Source organism: Diabrotica virgifera, chromosome 1, assembly GCF_917563875.1.
Source record: "Diabrotica virgifera virgifera chromosome 1, PGI_DIABVI_V3a".
NCBI lineage: Eukaryota > Metazoa > Arthropoda > Insecta > Coleoptera > Chrysomelidae > Diabrotica > Diabrotica virgifera.
In genome coordinates, this window is record NC_065443.1 from 297,995,528 (window position 1) to 298,021,396 (window position 25,869).

A 25,869-nucleotide genomic window follows, 5' to 3' on the forward strand; every position below is an offset into this window, starting at 1 on the left:
TAGATGGGAAATAAGCCACAATAAATTGAAAAAAAAAATAAAAAATGAATAACCATTTTAAATTTTTAGATTTTTGAAAAAAATAATTTTATTAAAAATAAAAATTTATTTTAAACTTTAAAAATGGTAAACCCTGTAGTTGGCTGTATACCTTCGATATAACAACGTGGAATGAAGTAAACACTTATGTTGTATGTAGCTATATAAATTTATTAAAATTCTTAAAATTTATCCACAAGGAAGTGGAAGTACAAAACGTTTTCGGTCAAACTGACCATCATCAGTGTAAACTTTCAGTGTACAAGTAATTGTAACTAGCCACTTCAATGGGTGTAAAAACCTCTAAATTACATTATTGTTACATTATATATTAAAAAGTAGTCGACATTAAGTCGATGTCCTAAGATTTTAAAGATCACATGTGGATGTATTGCATCCCTGCTCGAAAATTGCACAAGGTACTTGTGTTCTAGTGAGAGGTTAACGACCAACTTAGTTTACATACAACAGAAGTGTTTACTTCATTCCACGTTGAAAAATTTATTTTAATAAAATTATTTTTTTTAATTTAATTGTGGGGTATTTCCCATCTAAATAGTTAATTATAAAAATGCCACAAGAAAATAGCTTCCGAACAATTTTATAGTAAAGAAAACCGTTTAACTAACTCTCCAAATAGTTGTAACTTTCTTAATTTATATAAAAAAAAAGCTAAATAAAGGACATTAAAAAAATCTAAAACTGCTTTTAAAAGCGACTTTCGTGTTCTTTGACGTGTCAGTCTTTGACAAGTGACGTAATGGTAGCCATCTTGAAAGGAGCATGGTTTTGCGCAAAAACAAGCAAGATCTGTGGACAGTATTTGAATACTGCGAACACGGCAGAGTAGATTTCAAGTTTAACTCCGTATTCACTGCAGCTTGACATAAATTATTTGGCTATCATAGTTTATAAGTAAATGTGGTTTCCTAGTTTTCTGTCAGACTCACCAAGAAGCGGTAGGGCTGGACGTCCCTAAAGAAGTCTTCTATTCAAAAATGTATTTCGTCGAAGTGATGACGGTCACTAATTTAATACTTTTTCCCCATTCCAAAAAGTGCACAACGACCCTCAAGAAGTTTTCACTTCAAAAATTTATTTCTTCGAAGCGATGACGGTCGCCAATTTAATACTTTTCCCATCCAAAAAGTGCACAACGCCCCTAAAGAAGTTTTCACTTTAATATATATACGTACAAAATTTATTTCGTCGAAGAGATGACTTTGGCGATGACGGTCGCGAAATAAATTCTTTTTCCCCATCCAAAAATAGGTTTTACATTTATTTTAAATTTAAATATTTCTATACAATTTATATATACATACAAATTATATATAGCATAAGCGATGACGGTCGCGAATTCAATGCTTTTTCCCCTATCCAAAAATTGCACAACGTCCCTAAAGAAGTTTTCACTTAACGACGTTCTACACTTTCGGCAAAGAATTAAGGATTTGCATGAAGTTTTAGTATGTTATAGTTTACTTAAAAAAACTAAGACTTGATTTTTTAAAAATTGTTTTACCGTGCCGTTTAATTACTATTAAGGGTCAAAGTTAAATTTTAACATGGGCTCTTATGGGAATTCTTAAAAAGTTAATAACTTTTGACCCAAATTTACGATTTTTAATTATTTGTGCTTAATTAAAGGTTTTTTTTGTAAGGAATAACATATTAAAAAATGAGGATTGTTTACCGTGCCATTTATTTTTAATTTATTTATTATAATTAATTCCGTAATTTATTCCGTAAATTCCGTAATTTATTATAATTTATTTTGATAAAGTATTCAATACTGAAACATATGATTTGAGTATTCTGCTATAAATGCGTTGTTACCAACTTTCGCTTGCATATAAGTTTCCCCCTTTCCTCTGAGAGGCATACCCCGAACGTCGTTAAAAAATCGACGTTGAACAAAACACGGTTATTGGGCTAGATCTTAAATAAAAGTTACTTACACCTTGATAATCAGGATGTGTGGCAATTCGAACTATCCTAGCCCCTGCTAGCTTAGGAAAATCGGCATCCTGATACTGCTGACCAATTGTCCAAGGAATCAAATCCCCTGCGGCCCTTTTGCCTCTTGAGAACCCGTCAAGGATAGAATTTTTTGATATTTCACCTTCGAGACAGACTTGAATTATGACTAATACTTCTGGTAATGTCCTTTTCTTGGGATCTACAGGTCCTAGGAGGCAGAAGAGATGATGAGCTGGTGCGTCTGACATCATTTGGAGATCGTTTGGAGTATTCTGAAAAAGTTTTTGAAGTTCATCAGATGACTTACCCTTATTATTTCTATTTGTCATATTTATTGACATTGGCCTATTCTTTATTAAAATTTGCAGTTTTAAAAACTATACAGTGAATTGTTACATTAGCTACCTATCAATGACCCCCTAGTAGATAATTCAAGTAACTGAACCCCCAAGTAAACAACGCTCGACTATCTGCGTTAAGGTATGGCGTTTCTACAGCCGCCTCAATGTCTCCGCAAAACTTCTACTTATTCCAAACAAGATCTTGGAATGTTCTGGTATAGAGATAGTAGTCGAGAGAAGATTAGAGTATTTAAATAGAGAATTTGTATTATACAGTCTGAATAATAACCGGGTATAAAATTGTACGCTTCGTAAGTCGGGAAATATAAATATAAATGTAATATTTATATAAATTAATTATATTTTAGTGTAAGTAGTGTTTAGTAAAAATAATTGTAAATAAATTAAAATAAAAACTAAATAAATTAAAATGTTGGATGGGATGTGTATGTATATGTATACACACATACATATATACACGTATCTATATGTGGTGGTATCTGATTATGTCATGTATAAGTAGTGTATTTACATGCCGATACATAAATAAATTAGGGGACATCCATAAACTTCGTCGTTGAGAAGAGGGAGGGGGGGGGGCTTGCTTATTTCGACGAAATACGACAGGGGGTGAGAGTATGAGTGCACATTCGACGTCATTTAATATATTGGTATATTTAAATTTGTCGCTATTGCCCTTATAAATATAATTTTTTACTAGTTTTTACCAGCATTAAAGTATCAGATATTCAAAACGTATAGTTTCTGAAATGAAATTGAAAATAAAACAAAACGTTTACGAATAAAAATTAAAAATAATTTTCTCATAGAAATTAAAAGAATTTTCTTTGTTAAAATTAAAAAGAATTCTCTCGTAGATACTTTTATCGGATACATTTCGTTTTTATCAGTCACAGCCTTAAAATAATATTACTTAGCACTTTTGTACAGGACAACAAACAATAAGACATTGTTCTTTGGGTTTAAACAAGCCCTTCTATATATACAGTACAGAACAACGTCTGGAAGCAAACAATATTAAATTGTTAGTTCATTTATGTGCTGCATACTGTGAGTGAAAAAATAGTTCTGAAAGAATTAATGGAAATAAAATATTGTGTTCTATTTAGTTAGTAAGTCGTATGTATGCTTAGAGAAGATTTATAGGCAAAATCTTGGTCCAATGCTATTTAAATGCATTCATTTTTTTCGAATACTCAGAGATTGAGAGATTACATTATTACCGAGGGCCAAAAGTTTCTGAAAACATCTATACTGTTTATTTTAATAAGTTACAGCGATAAAAAAAGAGAATATTTAGTCTGATTTTTAAGTTCAAAAATTTCATTCAAAAGAATCTTTTTGTTTATTCCAAGGGACTTTCAGCCCTCGGTAATAATGTAATCTTTCATTCTGCGTTTATAGTTTTCAAATATATTTATTAGTTTTAAGAATGCATTTAAATAGCATTGGACCAAGATTTTGCGCCTACCCCCTTAATTGTTCTTGTTATGATACATTCGCAAATAAAGTTTCAAGGTTGATTAAAAAAAAACAGAAATAACGTTGAATTTTTTTAAATCACTGAAAGGGGGTCGTGAATTGCAATGACGACGTCGACATGGGGGGGGGGGGGTTCGTCTGTAAACGACGAATTACGACGGAGGGGGGAGGGTATTAAAAACTCCAAATTTTTTACGACGTAGTTTATGGATGCCCCTTTAAATGTTAAAATCATTGCAGAATCATCACTATAAACGGTGGGCTGAAAAGTTTGTAGGCTAACATAGAAAAAAAATTTTTGATAAAATTTTATTTTATTATTCATATAGTTACCTTCGAGGGCGATATAACGATTTTAGCGGTCATACAACTTTTCAATATCATTTTTAAAATGCAATTCGTCTTTAGCCTCAAAATAAGCCTCAGTTTCGACGATTACCTCTTCATTGGTGCTAAATTTCTTTCCAGCGAGCTTTCTCTTGAGGTCAGCGAACAGCTGGTATACGTTGGGAGCCCATATCTGGTGAATACGGTGGCTGCGGAAGCAATTTGAAGCCCAATTCATGAAATTTTGCCATCGTTTTTATTTATGTGTGATCTTGTGTAATTATTCGTTGTCTTAATGAAATAACACTCTCTTATTCTTCAAATGGGGCCGATTTTTCGCCATTTCGTCCTTTAAACGCTCCAATAACGCAGTGTAATAGTCGCTGTTCAGTGGCGGTTTCTCCATAAGTGCACATGTGCACGTGAACCCCCAAAATTATTTTTAGAGAAACATTCATATGTAAATTCTATCATTCTATAAAAAACATTTTAATCTAACTATACAGTAATTTAAATCACAAACCACAGATCCAAGGAGTTTATAAGTAATAAGTAATATTTAATTATTTTTATTCTATTTCGACGAGGAAACTTCACGAATGCGAGGCTTTAGACAGAACGTCTCGATCACCGCTCTCACGGGGCCTGCTATCCCAATGACTTTATCAATGCTTTATCATAAGGCAAAATACAACTCACCAGACACCCCTCTTCCCGCTATAGCCCACAAGTTTAGATAGCCACGAGAGCACAAATCGACTGTGATCGTATGGAATTTTTAACGTGCACAACGCATATAATGAACATTTAAATTTTGTTTTCGCGAAGTTCGAATTTCGGAACAATATTAAGCATGAAGGGATTTGTGGATATGAATATTAGCGTGGAATATTTAACATCAATTAAATTTTCTTCTTTATAAGTATTTAGAAGAAAAATTATCAAATTTCTTAATTACGAATATACCTACCAAAGTGCAAAGGTCCGGATTATAAATGATCATTTTTTAATATGGAGATTTATGAAAAAACTTACTGATTGTGTAGGTGCTACTATCAATACTTTTTACCTCTTTCCATGTTTCCTACATATTTGGAGAAGAGAAATTATAAAGAACAAAATAGAAGATCCGATTTTAACTATCCGGGAAGAGTCCACTTAAGTGAATTTTTGATTGAAAATAATTTACAAGATGATTTTTCTGGAATAATTTGAATTCTTCAATTACTTGTTACGATGTCAGTCAACTACAGACAACTGCAGAAACAGAACGATGTTTCTCTGCATTGAAACTTATCAAAACCAGAACTTTCCTTAGAATGGCTATGGGCTAGGATCGACTAACAGCACTCACAATGTTTTCAAAAAAGAAATAATTCAGGAAATTTCAAATTTTACTGAATTGGTTATTGCAGAATTTATCTAAAAAAAAAATAACAGGCGACTTGATTTTCGTTACAAAGCTTGCTTGTAACTTTTAAACACTAAATTATAATTTTAAGTAAATAAAATACATTATTTATTGCAATTTTTTAAAAATGTCCTTTGATTTTTACAGTTTGACGACACTCTAAAAATTTTACCTAGGGAAATAGGGCCTCAAGGGCTTTTTATCTCTTACTATTATGTGTGCACCCCCAATACTTTACACCAGGCGCCGCCACTGTCGCTGTTAATGGTTTTCCCTTTTCAAGATAGTCGATGAATATTATACCATATGCATCCCAAAATACTGACGCCATAACCTTGACAGCCGACTGTTGCATCTTTCCATGCTTTGGAGTCGGTTCATCACGTGCAGTCCACTCGGCTGACTGTCGATTGGACTCCGGTGTGAAATTATGGAACCATGTTTCATCCACTGTAACATATCGGCGCAAAAATTCGGTTTTATTACAATTGAACAGCTTCAAAAAATTTTCAGAATCATCAATTCGTTGTTGTTTTTGATCGGTTGTGAGCTCTCGCGGTACCCACTTTGCACAGGGATTTTACATACCCAAACATTCATGCATAATATATCCAACAGCTTCCTTTGATATCTTTAGAGTCTCAGCTATCTCGAACAACTTCACTTTACGGTGATAAAAAATTATTTTGTGGACTTTATTAACGTTTTCGTCGGTAACAGCCTCCTTGGAGCGTCCACTGCGTGCATCGTCCTCGTAGCTCATTTCGCCCAGTTTAAACTTAGCAAACCACTTATCAACGGTTGATTTTCCTGGTGCAGACTTTGAATATCGTTTATCAAGCCAAGCTTTGGCTTCAACAGTATTTTTTTGCCAAAAAGCAATGCTTCATTAAGAGAAGAAATTACTTTTATCCATTTTTTTTAAACTAACACAAGTTGCTTCACTCACAATGCTATATCTCATAAACTAATAGTTCCGACAGCTGTCAAATTTATACACGCATCTTTTGACTAAAAATCATATGGCGTTAATATCAGTAGTGCCATCTATGTGTCAGTCTACGAACTTTTCATCCCAGCTTATGCTGTATGAACCATCGATATCCTTATTATCACTTACCTTGTAATGTGAAGCAACATACAATGCTACCAATCTTTGCAAAAACTCTTCCGACGCTTTGTGGTAACAGAAAAGAGTGTCTCTGTTGATATAGTACAGATCACAACTGTCAGGAGGAGGACAACCGGATAATATAGGCGAGACAGAAGTCGAATCCAAACACAGCAGTTTTACCAGCCACGTTTCTACATCATCGCCTGGTTTGTAACGAATTGACTCATTCAGAGTTACCTTTAAAAAAAATTAACTTGTAATAAGTAATAAATACAATTAAAAGTAAAAAAAGTAATAAATACAATTATAAGATGCAACAATCTGTTCCTAAGTAAATAGCCTATTAATTATTATAAAACAGATGCAACATATCTCTTTAGCAAGCATGGATATACACTCGAGTGCAAAATAATTGACTCAAAAGCAAGATTTGAGATTACACCTCCTATTTCAATGTAAGATGTATGAAAATAAAAATATGTAATGTGTAAACAATAACTTTATTATTCAACTTAATATTTGGAGGATTCATTATCAAAACAATATGCAATACGAACAGTGTTTCCAAAATATTCATCATTGAAACCAACGCAAGAAATACAATATGAACAGAGAAATCATCAATTGCAAAACGAATTTCTTTATTTTTCAGTATTTGATATTATCACCCCCTACACATAATTACATTTTTCAATCAAATTCGCATGGATAGTATTACTTTTCTAATAAATTCTTGAAGCATTGCTTCCCATTCATCATTAAGCGCAGCCCTCAATTCCAGTATGCTTCCTGGTGCAAGATTTCTGTCCCAAACCCTTCGTTTAAGCTCAACCCAAACATGCTCTATTGGATTTAAGTCCGGGCTCAATGCAGACCAATTTATTGTAATCAAGTATATTTAAATGGGAAATAAGCCACAATTTTACCTAAAAATGATTTTATTAACGTTTCGACGCCCAAGTCGGGTGTCGTTGTCAAAATACAAAATAATACTAAATAAATAAAAATGTTGTTGCTTAGTAAAAAATTCTTCTAATAATTTATTTAATCTGACTCATTTATATCGGCAATTCAGACACGTATTATACATTTTAAAGTAGACGACTTTAAAATGATATTGCCAATATTGATGAGTTGCGTTCCTGGGACGACTTTACTAAAAGATAGTTCATTCGATTACATGAAATCATGTTTATTGGTTGATTTGTTTTTTGATTTAAATTAATTGAAATTATTTTAAATTAATTATTAATAATATAAATTATTAATAATAAACAAAATTGATTTAAAGTTGGGATTGATTTCATGTAATCGAATGAACTATCTTTTAGTAAAGTCGTCCCAGGAACGTAACTCATCAATATTGGCAATATCATTTTAAAGTCGTCTACTTTAAAATGTATAATACGTGTCTGAATTGCCGATATAAATGAGTCAGATTAAATAAATTATTAGAAGAATTTTTTACTAAGCAACAACATTTTTATTTATTTAGTATTATTTTGTATTTTGACAACGACACCCGACTTGGTCGTCGAAACGTTAATAAAATCATTTTTAGGTAAAATTGTGGCTTATTTCCCATTTAAATATACTTGATTATAAAAATGCCACAAGAAAATAGCTTCAGAACAACAATTTATTGTAGGTATACCAATCTCAGTCAGATAGGTGGTGGTGACTCGTACAGTATGGCATCGTGCATTAAAATAAAGGCATCACCAATAAATCCCGCGTATGGAAGCACATGCTCCTCCAAAGTGTCTCTGATGTAATGATCTGCCGTTAAACCTCCTCCACGTCCTCCACCAAGTATGAAAACCATCTTAGTTTTCCCATCCGTGGAAATGTATGCCCAAATCATACAGGAACCACCTTATGACAGTTTCTCGTATACAACATTCAGCAAATCACTTTCCTGGCCTTCTACAGACACTGTCGAAAAGCGATGAGAACCTATTAGGTACGTTTGAACGAAAAATCCTTAGACACGTATATAAGGGGGTGCATGGGGAAAATGACGTATGGCGCAGAAGATATAATTTTGAACTATACGCAGCATACAACGAACCCGACGTCATAACATCCATAAAGATCAGACATCTGCGCTGGATGGGCCATGTTGAACGGATGTGGGAGACTGAAACACCAAAACATATAATGAGGCAGACACCAGTAGGGAAAAGGTCAAAGATAAGACCCAAACTTAGGTACATGGAACAAGATTTGAAAACACTTATTAAAAACTGAAAAAACAAAGCAAGGAACAGAACAGACTGGCCGAAAATCCTAGAACAAGCCAGGATCCAAAAATGGGGTTGTCGAGCTACTGATGATGATGATGATTTTTCACTCAATTGCATAAAAACATTGTTTTAAGAAGTTTGTAAGAATAAAATTATAAATCTACGATAATAAAAAGAGTTTCTTACCTCATGTAGTGTTCTTCCTGTGGCAGCACCAGAGTCTTTCTTATTGACTGCATTCGTGTTAGCTCCTATTGGTGCAGCTTGAATCCTTAGTTGGTTTAACAGCTTTAGAGACAATGATCTACCTGTTCCTTCATAACCATTTATAGTAGAAGCGAGAAATACTAAATATGGACCCAGCATAGCTTTAACATATGGCAGAGGAATGGCTGCAGCTTCATCTATAACTAGTAGCTCCGCTTGAGATAATCTGTGGCTGTCAGTTGGGTGGATATACTAAAAATGTTTTGTACATTAACGTTTTTATATCAGGGAATATTCATATATTGATGACATTGAAATTATTAGACATTCAAACCAAATTGATATCTACAGAACATCGATTAGACAAAAAAAGATAACTCAAAACGACGAGATTAATGAATTGAATGGAGGGTATGATATTGTAAGATTTGTGAAAAGTCAAAGACTGTCATGGCTGGGACATGTCCAGAGACAAGAAGATGCAATAACAGTAAAAAAATACAATGGAAGCTGATAGGAAGATGAAAAAAGGAAGGCCCAGAACGATATGGTTGGATGACGTGGAAGATGGCCTGAAAGCCATGAATATAAGACAATGGAGGAGAAGATAGAGATTTGAATGAAAGGACATTTCCAGACAGGCAAAGACCCATTCATTATTATGATGCAAAAAGAAGAAGTGTGAATAGCTGACAGAATATGTTACAGTCGGAAAAATGAAAGAATATGCATACGAATCAAATCAAAAATTTCTAATCAAAACAACGTCTAAACTAAGTTAATATTGTAAAAAAAACGGATGTGACTACTACCCCACCGTACGATTTTTCGCTACGTAAATGTGTCAAAAAATTTTTATAATGTTATTCTTTTTCTGATAATACCCTTTATTTATAGTATCATGATAATACCTTACACATGAATACATTATTTAAACTACCTAAAAGAAGACTTTATACCTGGAAATCACCGGCGGATTCGGAAGATCACATTGTAAGAAACCAGATAGATTACATTTTAATCAAATCCAGATATAAAAACACTATAAAGTCTGTGAGAACATACCCCGGAGCTGACATAAATTCAGACCATAATCCACTAGTAGGCGTAATGAAGATAAAATTAAAAAAGATCCAAAAACAAACAAATATACCACGATTCGATGTCTCAAAGATAAAAGAAGAACCTATACGTCAGAGTTTAAAACAAGAAATAAAGGATAACTTAAAGAAAATCAAACAAGACGTGATAAAGACAACAGATGTTAATGACAAATGGAACATGATACAAGAAACGTTAGTAGAGGCAGGAAAGAAAATATGACAGACAAAAATAAGAAAAAAACAGAGATGGATGACTTCAGAAATCCTAGAGTAAATGGAGGAAAGAAGAAAACATAAAGGCAGGAATAAGGCAAAATACAAAGAAATACAGAGGTTAATAATAAAGAAAATAAAAGAGGCCAAATCCACCTGGCTGACAAATCAATGCAGTGAAATAGAGGAATATTCTAAAAAACATGATAGCTTTAATATGCATAAGAAAATAAAGGAAATCACAAATACACAGCGAAAAAAGAAAGATGGCCTTCTTAAAGACATAAATGGAAACATTATTATAGAAGTCAAAGAGAAATTAAAAAAGTGGAAGGCGTACGTAACAGATCTGTTTGAGGATAATAGACAAGAACCGGAAGAAATCGATAGCGAAACGGGACCAGAGATCATAATGGAGGAAATCGAACAAGCAATACGAAACGCAAAAAACGGAAAAACTGTAGGTCCAGACGAAATACCTGCAGAATTACTGAAATGTCTAGACGATGAAACTCTACCTGTACTACTGGATCTGTTTAATGAAGTATATAAAACCGGAAAAATACCTCAGGAATGGTTGGTATCCACCTTTGTAACAATACCTAAAACAATATATGCCAAAGATTGTTCAGACTATAGGACAATATCACTAATAAGCCATACCCTCAAAATATTTCTAAAGGTGATTCATGGAAGATTATACAGAAAGCTAGAAAATGATATGGATGATACCCAATTTGGGTTCCGCAAAGGACTTGGAACAAGAGAGGCATTGTTTGCATTTAATGTCCTCTCTCAAAGATGCTTAGATATGAACCTGGATATTTATTCCTGTTTCATCGACTTCGAAAAAGCGTTCGACAGAGTCCGACATAAAAAACTAATAGAATTATTGAAAAACAGAGATATAGACAGACGAGACTTACGAATTATCATCAATCTGTATTGGAATCAAAAGGCCAATATAAAGATAGACGAACAAGAGTCCGAGAATATTGATATAAAGAGAGGGGTAAGACAGGGTTGTGTACTGTCGCCGCTACTGCTTAACGTGTACAGTGAAGCCCTATTTCAGGAAGCGATAGCGGAACTAAGTGATGGAATCTCTATAAACGGAAGAACAGTAAATAACATAAGATTCGCTAATGACACCGTTATAATGGCAGACACCCTTGAGTCGCTACAAGAATTGTTAAATAGAATTAACGATTATTGCATTCGATATGGACTCAAAATAAACAAGAAAAAAACTAAATTTATGATTGTCTCAAAAACACAACATGGAAATGAAAGGTTAATACTAGAGCAAACCCAAATAGAAAAAGTAAAGACATACAAATATCTGGGAACCTGGGTTGATGACAAAAATGACCAAAGCAAAGAAATTAAAGTCCGAATTGAAACTGCAAGGCAAGCATTTATAAAAATGAAGACACTGCTTACAAACAAAGACCTTCAGTTGCCTCTCAGATTGAGGGCTCTAAGATGCTACATATTTTCTATATTACTATACGGAATGGAAGCTTGGACATTGAAAAGGCAACATATAAGAAAAATAGTAGCGTTCGAAATGTGGTGTTACAGAAGAATGTTGAAAATTCAGTGGGTTCAAAGGATTACCAATGTTGAAGTGCTACGACGTTTAAATAAGGAGTTAGAAATTATGAACAGTATAAAAACAAGAAAACTAGAATATTTGGGTCACATTACCAGAGGAGAGAAATATGAGCTGCTGAGAGTTATTATGCAAGGAAGGATCCAAGGAAAAAGAAGCATAGGAAGAAGACGCATCTCCTGGCTGAGGAACCTTAGAGAATGGTTTAACTGTAGTTCATTTCAGAGCAGCAGCCAACAAAGTGACCATAGCCATTATGATATCCAACTTCCGCTAGGAGATGGAACTTTAAGAAGAAGATAATACCTATATATTTATTGGTCATAAATGTTACTTTTACTACCGTAATTAATTATTTGATATAGATTAATAATACAAAAATAATGAGTTAGCAAATATAGTATTATGAATTTCTCCATGTTAAAGTTGCCGGACGTAAATAGTAACAGGAATTTAGAAAATGTCGTTTATGTCAGTTGCATTAAGTGACTTAAATGAAAGTAAACTTAATGAATTCAGATCATTTTCCAGATGTTATCTGCAAATAAATGTATATTCGTAAAAATATACTAATCTGTAATTTTATACACTATGATTGAAAAGTCAGAGTAATGTGTACACGTTTGACAAACTCATAGACAGAAGTTAACCATATTGACACATGATTACTTACAAATTTTATTGACTTATTTTAATTAAATAAATACTTACCAAACCAAAAATACAATATAATATCAAAATATCTTTTAAAAGAACCGAGTTTATTCAAGTAAATACGACTGATTATTAAAATTTATAAACTCTACCGAACCTAACCCAGTTTCACTGTCAAAGTGACAGAAATTGAATCTGACAGATTATAGTTGACCAGCACGATTACTCGAACAGTAGTTTATACAATCATTATCTCTACTGATGTTGAATGTTTTTCTAAGAATGACATTAGAAGTACAGAAATAGTCAAGTGTGAGTTTAAATTTTTTACTAAATTAATATAACTACGTTGAACAATTGTATCACTGTCTCACTCTGTTGTCAATTATAAATATGTAACTGCGTATGTCTTGGATAACGCTTTTGCTTAGTAGACAATACTTAATAATCTATCTCTCTCGTTTGTTATTTATAGAAAAAGGCAGCAAATCCAAAATATGTGCTTGATATGATCGTTTATGGGTATTCTTTCATTTTTCCGACTGTACATAAACGTTATAAGTTAACAAAATCTATTAAATTGGGGTAAATAATACTTTTTATTAATTTATATTTTGCAATGGTTGAAAATTTGTTATAAAAAGGTTTTTGACCAATGCATTCATAATGTAAAGGTATATTTTGCATTAGCTCTTACAGTCAGTTCTAGGCAATTTCAAAAATTTGGTAAATCAGAGAAACCGTTATATGGATGAGTCCATGATTGTTTACCCGTGCGTCATCACTTAAAGCATACGAAATTAGTCGGAAATCTATTCCACGCAACAGCAAGTGACAGAAAGTGGGTACTGCTACGATCATGGATTATATTATAAAATTTGAGGTTATCAAATAAATAGAACTTAAAATTTTGGTGCAGAATTACAGCTGCATTTGAAGTAGCTCAATAAATTCTTTTAATATCATTAGTGATAATAATAATTTGTTAGAATAAAAATTTGAAAATAAAATATTTTCTTTTTGTTATTTATTTCACTTTTACGGAAACTTAAAAAAAACCATTCCTTAACTGTGAATGAGGTGAACTTTGTATGTACTTAAATTCATGGTAAAATAAAATACACTTACCATAAAATTTCAAACTCCAGAATAAAATTAGTTGTGAAAACAACGATTTTGTTTAATGTAAATAACTTCTAAATGCAAAAACAGGACAGGAAAACAACAAAAAATCCAACAAACTGACAGTAACAAGTAAACAAACCAGAAACGTCACAAATTATACTTAAAATTTGAAAACGTCCACAAGCGGCTTTTTTGTACCTATCTCTTTTCGATGTAGAGTGTAGAGCACTTATAAAAATACCATGTGTCTCTACTTAATAACGGGAGGTATCTCTATGTTTGTCTTTAATTTCATGCGTGAAAGACAATGATGTTAGATAAAAAGTATGTGTTTTATCTTGCCAGGCATTAATGACACAGGTAAAGAACCCTGGACTCAACTGTATTGAAGGTTGTTATACTAAGGTTGCACTATGTTTTATTTTTAAAACTTGTTTTTTCATTTCTTGCAATAACTTTTATTTAAAACATTGTAATAATTTATTGCAATGACATGTTTCTTACAAATTCAAAGAGCTTAAAATGAACTACTGAGATTTCATTTGTTTAGAAAGATACCTGTCAAGAAAAAATGATGTGAGGTCTTAGGTTTACTACATCTAGTGAAAATTACCTGAATTGTTTGCCTATGGTCCCTAAACACGTTTACCCTAATAATAGCCTTATTAAATTCGGGGTTGGTACTCTGAACAAGCCCATAGTCAATGTGTTCTTGATACTCCAAGGCATCAAAACCTTTGAACACAAACTCGAAAAATGTGTTCAAATTCTCAGGGCTTGGACTAGTTACAAATATGTTGGAGTATCCGAAAGCTACTGCTGCTGAAACTGCCAGACCCAGAGCTGCAGATTTTCCTCTTCCTCTAGATGCTGTAAGTGATACTGTGGACCTCAAAGTTTTCTCGGAAATAGATTCTGAAAAAAATATATATTAATTCCTTTCCCTGTAATGCAATTTACTATTTTTATTGGGAATAAGCCACAATTTTACTTTGAAATTATCTCAAAATTTGAAATAATTTCAAAGAAAAGTTTAGTTCTCAAAATACAAAACATGAATCAATTTATTAATGTTTTGTATTTTGATTTCAAAACGATTTCAGAAGTAGAAATCAAAACATAAAATAAACTGAAGTGGAAATCAAAATATAAACAAAAAATTACAGTAGACTCGCGATTATCTGAGTCTAGGTTATCCGAGGCAAAAGTCATAACTGGTGAGTTACAACTTTCAACCTTGGCGCAACATCGTCGCCTCAAAAAGAGGAATGAAGCTTACGCAAAAAATTAATCAGACATTTTTAAACAGTAGTATTGATAAGGCAAATGTTTTTATCTTTTATAGACAGTACTGTATCAGTTTTGTCATTAAAATATCCACAGTTATGGTCATTTACGTGTTTTTCTATCAATATAACCAAGCTCAGTGTTAACCGAGTTTTTCCGTATCTGAGGTAGTCACAGTCCCAATTAACTCGGATAATTGCGAGTCTACTGTATTTTAAAGTAAAATTGTGGCTTATTCTCAATAATAATAGTAAATTGCATTACCATGTCGCAAGAAAATAGCTACAGAACAATATTTCCCTATAATGGTCTATGCCAGACATAGGGCAGTCAATGAGGATATTTGGCTCCAAATTATATCCTACTACATTGATTTACTTACTTGATATTTTCACAGTAAGTAGGGAATAGCTCAAGAAACAAAGTCTACAATACATACTATGGCGCTCTTATCTTGGGGGCGGTTCTCACCACATCAAGTGGGTGGAAAATATTTTTGTTAAAATAACCACAGAAGTGGTTAGAGAACCTAATTCTAAGCAAAAATTGTTCTATATTTTTTTTTGAAAACTCAATACTTTTTGAGTGATTCGTGGTTGAAAATTGGCCATTTTCATTGAAAAATGACCAACTTTTTGGGCGGTTTTTTGCGAATAACTAAAACTATGCATCTAACTAAAAAAACTGTATAAAATATTTTTGTAGCTCATAAAAAAACAAAGAGATTAGTTCCTTCATAAATCTTGTAGTTTTAATACAAATAGAAATATGGTGGGTGAAGAGTTTGTTTTTTGGTGCATGCTCCAATCAGTGTATTCAACTTGAAATAACAGAGAAACAGTTGATTATAGGTGAATAATGCTACCAATACTTTTTGTAGTGGTGGAAAAGTCCTTTAAAATGAGCAATATTAAATCTCCATTACATTAAAACTAAGCGAGATATGCTGCAAAAAAATTGATGACTAATGTATTTTAAGAAAAAATGAGAAGTATATTTAACCCCTTATGCACCAGAATTTAAATGCATCGTTTTATTTCTACAATACCTTGTACTATAGCGCGCATTTTTAAATCTTAGAAATCTTCCTTTTTCTCCATGTACCTCGAAATTGATAAGAGATATGAAATAAAGCTACCTTACAAAAATGTACGGTTCTTTTAGATACCAATTTTATTTTTGTTTTTCATTACTGTATCTCATCATTTTCAAGTTACAATCAAAACATTTTTTTGATCTATTGTTCAAAAGAACAAACCAAGCAAAAGACTACTGGCTAAAGTTAGTCTGATTTCTAACAATCGCTTTGATTTGTCAGGAACATCAACAGGCTCAGGAGGTAACTCAGGCTGAATAGCAGAAACCACTTGGCTCTAGTACTCTTTAGATACCTCTTCTTCACAGAATTTCAAGAACTTTTAGATCAGCACACTTTTCTTTGGGCAAAGGTATTATAAGCGTTTGGTAGAACTGATTGGATTTGTGAAGTTTCAGTACCTTTGATTTCCCCTTCCGGTTCTTCCATTGATCTTTTACTAATGACGATATGTGATCCCTGTAATCTGTGGTTTTGCATTTTGTTTCAAAGATCATTAAATGTTTTAATAGGGAACTTGCATAAATTTTTAAATTCGAAAAAAAAATGTTATAAATCACAACACAACATAATTTAAAACATGTATCAAAGATAAAAAAAGTTTTGTTTGTCTTTCGTTTGGCCCCTAAAGACGATTAAAAATTCAAATTAAAACAGGTGGTCCAAAACGCTTCGTGACGTCACTTGGTTTTACATTTACATTTTTCCAATAAAGTAAACAGAATTTTAAATTAGACGTTATAAACGTCAGTAGAAAATACATTTATGTGACGTTACAAGTGTTTTTGATCGCTTGAATTATTCATAGAAAAATTCGTACTTTTACAAAATGGTTTTATTTTCAATAGTAAACCTTCGTTCCTTTCCTTCAAAAACAGTATAAAACTACAATTTTAACAAACTGGTATATATTATTACAATGACATACAATAAATGTCATTAGAATATAAATATTTTTTACTTATTCCACGACGATGAGCTTGCCAAATACCCAAGTAGGTGGAGGCCAATAAACTAAAGAAGGAGAAGAAGAATATACCTAAATATAAGGTTGTGTCTAGGTATACGTTACCGTGTACGCAAATAAAAAAGTTAGAGTGTCAGTGATTTCTTATTTTTTATTTGTTTAGTGTTTGTTTTTAAATTAACTACAGAGTGTGGACAATTATTTAGTTCTTTTATTGAGTTTAAGAACATTTTAAAACAGTACGAAAAAGATAAGAGACTATAAATTAATATATATTTTTTTTAGTTATAAATGAAATAGTATGTATTACCGTAAAAGATTAAAATAAAAGGAAGACCTAAAGCTTTCACAATAATAATTAACTTGTTCTGAAGCTATTATTCTTGTGGCATTTTTGTAATCAACTATTCTAAATGGGAACTATTTTCGACGTCTAAATCGGATGTCGTTGTCAAAATACAAAATATTATTAAATTAAACAAAAATGGTGTTGCTTAGTAAAAAATTTTTCTAATAATTTATTTAATCTGACTAATTTTTGTATTTTGACTATGACATCCGATTTGGACGTCAAAACGTTAATAAAATCATTTTTTTAGTTAAATTGTGGCTTATTTCCCATTTAGAATAGTTGATTATAATAATTAACTTACGTATAAAACTTATTTTAGCAATATTTTGTATGTGTCATATCAACTAAATACATATATTTATTTTGCTAACCTAAATATATACTTTTATATATACATTGATTTATTACAATTAAGTTTGAAACATCTAAATAGTTCTGCTTCCCTTCCCTTAACAAGTATTTTTCTATCAAAGAAACACTAAACATATCAAAATAGCATGTACCAAAATATACAGTCACTGCGCACGTTAAATAATGAAGTCACTGGCTTGACCAAGTTTAATTCGCATGTACCTAACTTTTTTATTTGCGTACACGTTAGAGTGTACCTAGACACAGCGAAATATAACCATAATAATAACTAATGTAAAACTATGTGACGTCATGGATCGTATGAACTATTTTATACCGCAGAAGACTTTAAATATATATTTCTAAGTTATTACGAGTTTTTGAAGCGTGAAATTTTGGAAATCTCATTTTTAAACAAAACTGAACATTATTATGTAACAAAAAAAAATGTGCAAGTTCCCTATTGCCGAATAGGAAAAGAAAATTTCTTTTTGGAGAACTTCAGGGACAAAAATGTACCACACCAAAACTTTCAAAAAAGATTCTTAAAATCGTAGTGTATCCATACAATCATCTATCCCAAAATTATTTGATAGTCTCATGTATAGTTATTTGAACTGGCATTGCAAACACATCATTATTGATGAACAGCATGGTTTTAGAGGAGGTCATTCCACAATGACCAACTTGCTTCTATACCATGGTAGGTTGTTGGATGCCTTGGAGAGGGGGTATCAAGTTGATGCTGTGTATACTGACTTCTCCAAGGCATTTGATAAGGTCAATCACTTGTTATTGGTTGAGAAGCTGAGAAATATAGGTTTCTCTGATAGATTGGTGGAATGGTTGCGTAGTTTTTTGTGCGATAGAAGGCTAGTAGTTAAAATCGGTAACTTTATATCTAGAGTGATTGAGGTATGTCCAGGGGTTCCTCAGGGGGGACACTGCTCTCCTTTGTTATTTAATCTGTTTGTTAATGACCTCAAAAAGGTCTTGAAGTATTGTGACTTTCTCATGTTTGCTGATGATCTCAAATTATTTTTAACTATACGTAATGATCTTGACATTAGTTTACTACAAAAAGATCTGGATAGTCTTTCTCAGTGGTGTGAACATAATCTCTTAGACCTTAATATTGATAAATGCTTTCAGATTTCATTTCATAGGAAAAAAAATAGAATACCATCATTCTATTCTATAAATGGGCAAAATCTTAAAATAAATGAGGTAGCTAAAGACTTGGGTATACTATTTGACTCCAAACTGAATTTTAGTGATCATATAGATAAACTAGCAGTAAAAGCGAACAGGATGTTAGGTTTTACACTAAGAAATTGTAAAGGGTTATCTTTGGAGGAAGTGAAGACAGTATATGTTGGGTTGGTCAGATCACAGCTTGAATATGGGTCAATTATCTGGTCTCCTCAGTATAATGTCTATAAGTCATTACTGGAGAGTGTGCAACATAAATTCCTACGATATTATAACTCAGTCGTGTGATGGATGACCGAAGTTAAGTTTAACGTTTGAGTTAAAGTTAAGATAACTCTCAGGAATAACGTGCTCATAACTGTATAGGTAAAATTTGGTGTGATGTATCGCTCCCAGTTATGAAATAGTTATATCATCAACGTTATATTAGAAAGAAGTTTTGAGGAACAAATTTTGAAGTAACAAAGAGAACCTTATGTACAAATAGTACAAGTTGGAGTGAGCGCGAGAGATTGTTCCGAACATACCCGTCGTCGGCTACTGCCGATGACCGAACAGCAAACAGCTGTTTGGGTTCCTTGGTGTTTCTAAGTTGCTTTCAAACGGTAGATAGAAACAGGGTTGCCAGATTGGTGTATTTTCCCAAAATTTTGGGTTAATTTGAAAGCGTCTATTGAAATTTTTCTAAGCAGAAATTGTAGTGGGATTTTTTGGGGGCGGAAAATTATGGATGATTTTAAGGGGTCATGGTAAATTAAATTTGCGAATGTACATAGAACTGTATATTATACTCCCATATAATCGAAGACGATAGGAACTATGAATTATTTCCATGGCCCTCGTTGATATTGTAGTATGAATTTTGCTTTACTGTTCTCTTCATTTGACTAATAATTTATTAAAATGCGGCAACAATTTAAATTTGGGGACTTTGGGGTATTTGAGCTTCAATTTCAGGGAACTTCAGTTTCTAAGTGGGGGATTTATAAAATATCATCTGGCAACTCTGGATAGAAAGCTCAGTAGGTACTTAAAATAAAATTTCAACTTATATCGCTCGATTTGATTTTTGTATAATTTTTAAAATTGTATTACCCTTCTATTCTTAATTATTAAATTACTAGCTTCTAAATTCACTTGATTTCTGTCTAAAAACAAGTCAAAAGATGAACCTAACCTTGCATAACTACAGAGTTATCTCATAACTTGAGGTTTAACGTCGCGTTATAAAGTGACCAGATAACTCAAGAACTGTCAAGAAATAACGCAAATAGTTAAGTTAAGTATGATACATCACACCAATTCGATGGTTATAACATAACTACAGGATAACTTTACGTTAACGATAACTTCGGTCATCCATCACAGGGCAGATTATATGTTCAATCTGAATATGATTTCTGACCACTACTATTCTCATATTTTAAGGTATCTTAAACTGGATACATTAGAGAAGAGAAGAACCATGTTTGATATTTGCTTTGTTTTCAAACTATTGAATGGAAATATATCATGTTCAGAAATTCTTTCACAAATCAAATTTGCTGTTCCACAGAGAATGCTTCGACAAAATAACTTATTTTTTATTGGCTTTCATGCAACAAATTATGGTAGACACTCATTCATGAATCGATCCCTAGAGTTTATGAATAGAGAAGATAGATTGGATGTGTTTAATAACTCTTTTCAGTCATTTAAGAGAACTCTTTTGGAAATATGTTAATGTTATATTGCTATTACATATGTGCCAGTTTATTAGTGATAACTTATGTACCTAATGGATTTATTATTTAAATAACTTTTTGTTCATTCTGTATGTGATATATTTGTACCTATATGTATCTTTTAAGCTTTTTCTAATAGGATGCTATTTAGATTAGTTTTGATATAGCCTTTAATCAAAAATGTACTATTATTTTTTTTTGTAATGGGGGTTTCCCGTCTAATAATAAATAAAAAAATGAATAAAACTGAAGAATACTGAATACCTCTTAATAAACTTGCTTCACTAAACGTGTAGATAAAACAACTAATAAACACAGCTGAGATGACCTGATAGAGCAGAATAACAAATTTTTTAATGGACTGTGTTTAACATGTTAAGCACCATGGTGGCCCCTAGGCACCGATATAGGAGGTTCCCCATATGCCTTAGAGGTCCCTAATGCGTAAGGACTCATTTAAAAAACAACCCTTAACGATTTGTCAACATAAAATACATGGCAACACGTAAGTGCGGAAAGGTAAACCAGCTTTTTTCATTTTTGGACTGTTCGCTTTTCACTTGTACCATTCAAATATCCTAGCCATTTTATTATTTTTAAATGATTGGTTTTTCAAACTTACCTATAAATTTAAGCAAAGCTTTTCCCTGATCCAATGTCTTACAAAGATTTACTAAATTTCCTACAGGCTGAGTATCCCGTAACTGCTCCTTCAAATCATTCAGTTCAGTAGTACTTTCATCAACTTCCTGTACATTTTCTACAGGTGCAACATGTAGGTTATGTGACGAAATAGGAAGAACAGTAAGTTGATCATCCACTACTAGACATCTTTTACAAGAAGCTAAAGATAGTAAGAATCTTTCATTAAACCTACATACTACATCCTGGTGTGCTTCAGTTCTGAATCTTTGGTGGACATCCATGCTCATGGTGTACAGTTGTTTCAGAGAGTTAACAGATCTTAGTAACAAAACGACTAAACCGCCTCCTTCAACTGTTTCGATAGTTCGAGCTAATAAATTTGGAGTTAACGCTTCGAAATCTTGTAATACACACATTCCAAAGGTATTTCCAAGAATCTTATGCGTCTCTGAATAATAACAAAATCTTATCTTTGTAGAAGCTAAAAACAATTCAAAAGGATCATCTTCATTCACATTTAACTTTCCTGCTTGTATCTTATGTTGTACTTGTTTCATTCTCTTTTTTCTGTGACTGCTGAATCCTAACTCTTTTTTGTAGCACCATAGAACTGAAGGTCTAGCTTTAACTTCTGCTTTGGCTAACATGTGGTGCAAAATAACTACCTAAAATATAAATATTAGGATGGTTGACTATGTTTCTAGATTTTGTTCTTACCTGATCTCTGCCTTTATCGCCCACAATAGCAAATAAAGTCCTGTGGCCCAGTTTAACACCATTTTCGATTAAAACTCTAAGTCTGTTGTCAATCTTTTTTCGAACCATGTTGTTAATGTTTAAAACGTTTAAAATGTTCACTCATAAAATAACCTCTCTTTAAAATAAGGTTAGAAGAAAACTATGTGAAGTTAGCTTTTTCAAAAGTATTTTCAACCAATTACGTTAATTCTACTATATAGTCTAGAGGCCAGCTACGTTACCGTAGCCTGATGGGTGCACAAGAATGGCCTCTCCCATATCAATGGATGCACCGGATGCACCCAGTGTCTCCCATATCACTGGGTGCACCCAAGTCTTTTTTATTTTAGGTCATTTAGGTATTTTGGCTGCTGATTTCGAAAAATTCTCAACTGGAAACAGTATAGTTACCGCATATGATTTTTTATAGAAGTATAATTTATTTATTTATTAACGGAAAATCTCCTTTACCCAAAATTACCCAATGAAGAAAAAGATCTCAAGTAACAAACAGAATGAAAAATCGAACAAACTGTTACTATAGCACTGACGATACCGACCATACTAGTGAAAATTGAACTTTGCAGAAAAGGCATCTTCTTCTTCTAAAGGTGCCTATCTTTTGGAGATGTTGTCGACCACATTGACCCATCTTTCTATTTACAGCAGCTTGAAATAGATCAGTTGACATTAGACCAGTCCACTTCCTAAGATTGGCCAGCCGGGATATACGTCTACGTCCATGGCCTCTCTTGCCCTCAATCTTGCCTTGTAGAATCAACTGTAGTAGTCAGTTTTATCATTACGCATAATGTGGCCGAAGTAAGCCAAATTTCTTTCAAACAGGAACCAAGAATGAACAAAATAATAAAGAGACAAATTACACTGGTATGGACATCTGACGAGAATGAAACTCAGGAGGAGTAGACTAACGAGAAAATTCACAAAATGAGAAATATCACGAAAAAGGAAAAAGGCAGACCGAGGAAAAAATGGATACGTCAGTAAAAAAGTAGAAGCGGGAAAGAACAAGAACCGATTGAAGATATTTAGGTCATCTGTGGACAAAGTATACTTTGTCCACAGCTGTGGAAATAGTGTCGTGGTCGTGGTGCTCACTCCATATCACTGGCGTGGGGCATTTTAAATCAAAGTTAATTAAAATTGGTACAATAAACATAAATAGAGATAAACTGTATAAATGTTTTTAAATCATAAAGATAATTTAAATAATTGTTTTTATTAACTATTACTATTAATACATTAATTAAAATTTAAAATTGTTAGTAGATTATATTCAAAGTTAACTAAAATTATTGTTATAAAAAGGAAGATCAACTGATAAATGGAGATAAACTGTATACATTTTGTGTATACCCCATTTCACGAATATATGACCCTCTTGGATTCAACGGCGGATCCAGCAACCTTGCAAGGAGGGGGCAATGAAATAAAAATTTTCTCGTCACTCGCGTACGCAGGATTCTTTTTTGGTATGGGCTGTTACTTTATTTTTCTTCATGTACCATGCCCTTTCAGAACGTTGGTTACTATCATAGCTACCTTAATTTTATTCACTGCCACCCCAAATCAACCACGAAGTGCTTTTTCGTCCTGGACTGCGTTTGCCTTCTATTTTCACTTGCATAATATTTTGTAGCAACCTATATTTGAAACTTCTCATTACATGTCCAAAATACTCCACTTTTCTCTTCTTGATGCCTTCTATAATCTCAGTAGTCTTGCTGAGACGTTCTAGTATTGTGGAGTTTCGAATCTTCTTCACCCAAGATACTTTTAAAATTCTTCTATAGAACCACATTTCGAAAGCCTCAAGGCGATTTAGGTAAGTAGATCGATTTTATTCACAGTCCAAGACTCGACACCATACAATAAGACCGAGAACACGTACTTTGGAGAAGGAATTCTGTTTTATGTTTCATTCCGTTATTCAGTTGTCAACAGGACACAAAACTCACTATTTATTTTCAATCGTAATTATCTCTTTTTTTAAAAAAAGGCGACACCAGGCGAAGTCTCAAGGAGGGGGCAATTGACCCCATTGACCCCCCCTAGGATCCGCGCCTGCTTGGATTATCGCAACAGCGAATATTTTTTTACTGTGCAAAATATGAAGAACGAAAGTAAATTGAAAATTATATTGTTGTTTATTGGAGTAATTATTAGAGCAAAATACTTTCGTACTTCTTATGTTGCACACTAAATTATTCGTTGTCGCGATAATCCAAAACAGTCGTATATTCGTGGAATACACAATACACCATATCTCGATCTATATTTACGTTCTTATACAAACTTATTATTCTTGTACATACTGTATGTGAATTACATTTGATTACACTACCGCTTCATTCGGCATTTTTGTTTTATTTTTAAAACCGATATTTACATTAAGCTGACAATTCTACATTTCTGCTTAAGAAAACAACTTCATTATTAGGACAAACAGCAGTAACTGTTGAATTTTCAGCCAAAAAACAAGTTACACAATTGTTTGATTTGTCAAAAATTAATGCATATTTTTTAATGTTTTTTAACGTTTTTCTGCTTAAAATTATAGAAATAATAAATTGGGTGAAAGAAAAAATCTTAAATTACAAATAACTCAAAACCATTATTTTGGCACTTACTCCTTTTTACCTTATCACGGCAGACATTATACGTGATTGTACCATTGATTGAAATTAAACAAGAAATAAACAAATAAAGTATGGCAACACTGCAGATGCCAAATAAATTAAGGTCATTAGAGCCATTCCTGAACTGGTCTGAATTAGTAATTCCTAGGGACGTCCGTAATTGTACTTCCTGGGGACGTCCGATTAAGGTCCCATTACATTCTGACTTAGTGGGACCTGAAACAGATGTCCAGGGGACGTCCGTTATCCTACTTCCTGGAGGCGTCTGGATTTATAATGCCTGGGGACATCCGAGTGAGGTTCCCGTACATTCGGACTTAATTGGGACCTGAAACGGACGTCCTTGGGACGTTCTGTGATTCTGTGCTATCTTAATAAATAACAGACAAGACAGAAAAGAATGGAAGAGATAGGTGAATGAATGTGTAGCTAAACTATACTCAACTCCGACAACTGAAAGGGGGAGGAAGGGGAGAAAGAAACAAAAGAAAGATTACGAATTTCGAGAGTGGATTTCGATTCGAGTGGGTGCTTGTAAACTAAAAGGGATAACATTTTTTTCAAATAAAATTTGTTTCGTAAAAGAAAAAACAAAGAAAATGGCGTTTACTAAACTTTAATCCAATAACTAGAACTCGAAATATTGTAAAATTAGGGCAAAATGTTTGTAAAATAAATATTTTTCGAAACTCTTTCGATTGTAACTCGGCTTCGACTCTTCGATGCATGCAAATAAGCTTTACAAAGTCTAATTTTAAAGCTTAATTAATTTATATACTTTCCAACAAAATTTGTTAGATTAGTTTATCTTTATTTGTATTAAAGTTATATTCTTTTGATATTCGTAATCGGCAGCCAAAATTTTTGGTTTTTTTTTTTTTGTGTGAAGTGGGAATCTTCTAACGACCGTACCAGGCGTGTGTTGGATTCAGAGTAAACGGAGTACATCCGAACGC

General features: G+C 32.7%; 1 protein-coding gene across 2 annotated transcripts in view; it reads right to left on the minus strand.

Moving 5' to 3' along the window:
• Nucleotides 1–22,401, minus strand: part of LOC126879167 (RNA cytidine acetyltransferase) — a 29,180-nt gene extending 6,779 nt beyond the window's left edge. For both annotated transcript variants that reach the window (XM_050642184.1, XM_050642185.1), the window contains exons 1-6: nt 22,233–22,401; nt 21,493–22,180; nt 14,495–14,796; nt 9,151–9,423; nt 6,725–6,955; nt 2,001–2,294 (exon numbers count right to left, since the gene is read on the minus strand). In XM_050642184.1, the coding sequence (XP_050498141.1) occupies nt 2,001–2,294; nt 6,725–6,955; nt 9,151–9,423; nt 14,495–14,796; nt 21,493–22,180; nt 22,233–22,340 (1,896 nt within the window). In that variant the 5' untranslated portion in view covers nt 22,341–22,401. The remainder of the gene's footprint in view (nt 1–2,000; nt 2,295–6,724; nt 6,956–9,150; nt 9,424–14,494; nt 14,797–21,492; nt 22,181–22,232) is intronic.
• Nucleotides 22,402–25,869: the final 3,468 nt, after the last annotated feature.